This window comes from Mesitornis unicolor, unplaced genomic scaffold (assembly GCF_000695765.1).
Source record: "Mesitornis unicolor isolate BGI_N332 unplaced genomic scaffold, ASM69576v1 scaffold3444, whole genome shotgun sequence".
NCBI lineage: Eukaryota > Metazoa > Chordata > Aves > Mesitornithiformes > Mesitornithidae > Mesitornis > Mesitornis unicolor.
The window spans coordinates 1-5,175 of record NW_010181878.1 but is presented as its reverse complement, the minus strand read 5'-3'; the positions used below and the strand labels follow the sequence as shown (position 1 = coordinate 5,175).

Below are 5,175 nucleotides of genomic sequence, written 5' to 3'. Positions count from 1 at the left end.
GAAAGAGCTTTGTAAAGCCGTTTGGGAATCTGGAAAAGACAGATACAAAATGAGTTTTCAGACACAATACTGTCGTCAAATCCCAGTGAGAAAGGGCAAATGAAAAGCTCCAACGGGTTGTCTGGGAGAGCTCTCCAGCACCTGCAGATCTGGAAGGACAAACTGTTTAGCAATGCCACAGCATGCAACCAATGCAAATTCACCAACCAAAGAAAATTTCACCAACCAAAGAAAATTACTTGACACCAAAGATGCAGAGCATCCAGTCTTTCCTCTTAAGGCAAGTTACTAATGACTTACTATATCCTTCAACAGGAAACTAGTCACGGGTGTTAACCTACCAGCAAACACAGCACTGGTGTCCCCTCTGCACTGAGGCTGGTAAATAAACCACGACATATAACAGACATACTTTTGACTCAGTTGACAGAGCGTTAGTTAAAAGCTTCATCTTACACTGGTTTCTTCCAAGATGTCTTGAAGTTCTTGTGACTCTGCCCCTGTTAGTGCTGCACCCATGTCACTCAGATAGATAGGGTTATCTACCACACGTTGTCCGGCCTGCATCATCTGAAGTACAGACTCTCTGAAAAAATGGTAATAGACACCAAAATGCCCTGTAAACTTTTACAGTTATAAGGGAGTATCCATATAGAGTTATCTACTTGTTATGACAGTAAAGAAATGAAACATAGCTCAGTGTCAAGCAAAACAACTTAAAAAAAAATGAATAAGGCAATACTCAGTAACACATAAATCACTTGATAACAGGAACAATCACTGACAAATAAAACAAAATCTACGAAATGCTCTCTTAACAGGTATGCAAAATTTTTGTGTGCCAGTATGCTCAGACTCTTTCTATGCTCATATTATACAGACCAGACCACAATACTTATTGCAGTGAGCTTCACTTAGACCAAGATCCCCTGCCATAGGATTTGCATCAGGTTTTCAAAACTTCCCCCGTTTTCAGCAATGGATGATTAATCTTACATCCCAAAACAAAATGCTAGGTGACAATTCAGCAAATTTCTCTTCTTCATTACAGCAAAGGGACAAGTGGAATAGAAAATCTCAGTATACTCATGCTGTTCCCAAAGCAGGCCAGCACGGGAAACACGTACCTGTACAAGGGGTTTAAGGCAATGATGTCCCGGATTGTTTTCACAATTTCTGCAGTAAGTGCCTATAAATACAACAAAAAAAGAATCAACAAAAAGACTGGAAAAGGACAGACAAGGCCTCAGAATAAATGTGACATTTGCCAACCTCTCCAGCACAGGAGCACAGAAATACAGCTCCTGGCCACCCACGGGCCGTGCTGCACTGTCACGGTACTCGGTGCTGGGGCAGTTATTCCCCCTGGGAGGCAAGGACAGGCAAGAAGGGCACAGGCTGGCTTCCTGCACACACAGAACAACCGGTTCTTGGCCAGAAAATATGTCCGGATGACCACTCAAGTCACCTTGGAACAAAGACTCAGTTTGACAGAGGATATAATGCAGATTTAAGCCCAGCCCAATCTCTTCATTCAGCACCTTTTTGAAGTGGCCAGTTCTAGGAAATTGAGCTCTTGTAATGAAAAATCATTATTTTCACATAATCCCACACACACAGAGAACAACAAACTGGTTTCTGAAGCCTGAAATTAAGAGCCCAATTTCAGAACTCTTCCTTTTAAGCAAAAAACAAAGGTGCAACTCTACAGGACAAGTCCAGGCTTGTATGATTAATTCACTCACTTTAACCTCTTCTGTGATCTGAAAATCTTCATGAACCACATTCTCAACTTCTACCATGAGAACTTCCTGTGAGGAAGCAGCTACAGGATCTAGTATCACTTCAACAGCTTGGTCCTTTGCTCCAGGCTCCTCTTCAGCCTCTTTCTTAGAACGCTTCTGTTTCCTTCTAACTTTCTGTTTGTTCTCAGGCTCCTCGGGCTCAACCTCGAGTTGCTTGTTTATACGGATCCTGAAAGCCAAAAGACACCAGCTACAGTCAATTCTCCTCTGTTATAAGTGATTTCAGCTTGTCAGCTTGGAAAGGAAAGAGTCTAAGTTGTATTTTGAGTAAACTAAAATTCTGAATTTTGACACAGGTACATATTTTGACAAGATGTAGCTTTTGGTTCATTTTATCAAAGTAAGGCTTGATTTAGTAAAACAGTAATAATCAAGAGGTAGACGCTGATAAGGACTTACTCACTAATTTACAAAAAACTTACTCACAATTTACTAAGTTGCTGTACAAAAAAGTTAACTGACCACTGAATTAGCCTCCTGGTGCATGAATGAGAGGCCAAGGGCAGCTGACAGCGCCTTTATCATAAACCGTGTTAGCTTAAACCAGTTGCAGAACTACAAAACAGATTTCTAATGATTAAAAGAAAAATAATCTAAATAATGTTGGTGAACATACACATGTACACAAAGCTCAGCATCACAGACCGCCTGACTTCTCAGTGACAAGTTGCAGCACATGAACCAAACAATCACTAAGGGTGAATTTGCATTGGTTGCATGCTGTGGCATTGCTTGTTAGTACATCTGCTCAGGAGTTTGTTTCTCTAGCTACATGAACCAACAGCTCTGATCTGGAGCTGTGTATGAAAATGCATTTACATGGTGAAAACAATAAAGAGATGTATTTGTTTATACAGAAGTCTGGTGAGATGCAATGGAGGAACAAGTAATTACCTTCGGTGTCCCATGACTATCATACGCAACTTGTCTCCAAGGTCCTGCATTTCATGAATCTGTACAAAAGTTCCCATCTGGTAGATCTCATTCAGATCTTCCACCACATCAGATTCATTGCTATTGAGGAAAAAAAAATTGCAGTAGACATTCAGAATCTTGAGAAATCAGGTAAGAGTAAAAAAGAAAGAAACAATCACTGGTTGCAGAGCTTTACACTGGACTCAGGAGCAAAGACACTGCGCTTTATCCCTGTTACCACCATGTAACCTCTTTCCAAATCACCCAACTACCTGGACAGTTCATCTCCTTTCCAAATAACAGTGGCCTTTTCTAAAACAGAACTCAAACTCCTGGCAGTGCTGGCAATGAAAACTGTCATAATAAGAGGATGGTTCAGGTCTACACACAATTTCTGCAATATTATCCAAGGCAGGGAATTTCAGATTGGAATTTTAGTCTAAATGCAGCCTAGCCATGGAAATAGCTTATTTTTACTTTTTTTAAAAGGATCAAGAGAAATTACTTACTTGTCATCCTTTTTAAGAAAAACACCAGCATAAGGCTGGGCAAGACGAACTTTCCGCCTCAGCAGCTCAACCAGCTTCTTATTTTTCACCTAGGACAACAACAGGTATGAAGTCAGTGGTGGATCTTCTGTAAGCTTTGCACCCTCAGTGGGAAAGGCCAGGCATGGTGAACCCTACGATACACCTGTATGTACCAGCTCTCCTGTCTTACTGGGAGCCAGTCCAATCCCCCCTCCCTCATTGCCTGAATTCTGCCCACCCACTCTGTTTCAAACCCTCTCCTCCAAAGCCCCTTCCATTCAACAGCACACCTACACCCGCCAGCCTACTCGAGACCCAGCCACCATTTCTCCTGCTTTACTTCCTTACTCGCCCCTGCTCTCTGGCTGCCATGCACCCGTTACTGCCAGACCTCCCAGCACCACTGTTCCTGTTATCCCAGCAGGCTGAACGCTCAGTGACCAAGAAAATACCCCCTTGTGAACTCTGGCATTGCACGAAGTCCCACTGCCGACCACTGAGTGTTCTTTCATAGTGATGGATATCACCTGCATTGCTCAACACCGACCAGAGCAGCAGGACACCACCACTGTTGCTGGCCTGTTCTAATCCTGTTCTAATTTTGTCAAGCAAAACTATGCCTGCTGGTGTTACAGACATTAATAGAAAGAAGAAAATCAATAATTCCACATTCACTGTGGAGACTTCACATTCTGAGGAAACAACGTGTTCAATGGTAGCACAATGAATTCACAGAATAAGAGAGAGTATTTAACAATTAATGTAAGACACAACCTATGCACTGAAATTCATGACATACATAAGTGTCATAAGATTGTGTGCCTAAAGATCAAGATAATACATAATCTTCTCCTTCCCCAACACATCTAAAAGGGCACTAACAGTTGCACATATTAGATTTGGACATGCAGAAAAATACTACCATAGAAATAACATTATGATAAATAACACTACAGGAACAGAAAACTATTGACTCAGTTGTTGTTACATTTGCTCCACAATCAGACTGGTGAAATGGCAGAGTAGAGCAAAAATGTGAGTAGTGGTTCCAAAACGGTGCATTTCAGGAGGAAAAAGTATTTCTGGCCTGTGAGCTCAAGTCATATATCAAAGATCAAATTTATGGCTCTAAAAAACACATATAGAGGTGCAGAGGGAAAAGATGACACTCTGACATGTTAGATTACCACCCTCAGCATCCCCTCCCACCACAGCAGTGTTGCTCTATACTGAATTCATGCTTTCTTCTTGCAGCTGACGGTTTAATGCCTTCACAAACGCTGTTCTTGGTGCTATGATGCAAGCTACGAAGCTAAACCAAGGACACGTTTGCTTAACCTTCAGAAAAAGAACACGGAGAAGACAGCAGACCCTGACAGAGTTTCTGCGTGAGTCACTGACCCCCCCATCCCCCGTCAGAAGTGGCGTTACTGATGCTGATGCAACACTCACGAAACCCAAAGTCCCTGACCACCCCAGAGAAACCATTAGTCCGATCTGGCCAGGCTACACAGTCAGAAACAAACCCTGACAAGCAAAAGGCCACAGAGCGTTGCACACCTTGCCACCCTCCCCAGTACCACACGATTAAAAGAAATCCATAAGGGCGAAGAGCCCGGCCTTGAGGAAAGAAGCACCCCTGGTACTGCCGGGACCTGGGAGACGAGTTCAGCCACCGCCGAGGCCGGTTACAGCGCCCACCTGAAAACGCCGGTCAACCGGCTGCAAAATGGCCCCATAAACCTGCAAAACCTCTGGGCGGCGGTCAGCCGCCCCCCAGCCCCAAGAGCGCCTCGCCGAGCCCGGCCCCCCTCACCTCGATGATCTTAATGAAGCGCGGGAAGACGGGGTTGCGCGTCACGGCGATGAGGGGGACGTTGGGGAAATGCTCTGGGACCATAAGCGGCGTCAGCGCCGTCATGACC

General features: G+C 43.7%; 1 protein-coding gene across 1 annotated transcript in view; it reads right to left on the bottom strand.

The window, feature by feature from the left end:
- Nucleotides 1–5,168, bottom strand: part of LONP1 (lon peptidase 1, mitochondrial) — a 17,752-nt gene extending 12,584 nt beyond the window's left edge. The window contains exons 1-7 of the mRNA XM_010183557.1: nucleotides 5,067–5,168; nucleotides 3,230–3,318; nucleotides 2,700–2,819; nucleotides 1,746–1,974; nucleotides 1,128–1,189; nucleotides 457–586; nucleotides 2–29 (exon numbers count right to left, since the gene is read on the bottom strand). Coding sequence (XP_010181859.1) covers nucleotides 2–29; nucleotides 457–586; nucleotides 1,128–1,189; nucleotides 1,746–1,974; nucleotides 2,700–2,819; nucleotides 3,230–3,318; nucleotides 5,067–5,150 — 742 coding nt within the window. The 5' untranslated portion in view covers nucleotides 5,151–5,168. The remainder of the gene's footprint in view (nucleotide 1; nucleotides 30–456; nucleotides 587–1,127; nucleotides 1,190–1,745; nucleotides 1,975–2,699; nucleotides 2,820–3,229; nucleotides 3,319–5,066) is intronic.
- Between the last annotated feature and the right edge of the window lie 7 nt (nucleotides 5,169–5,175).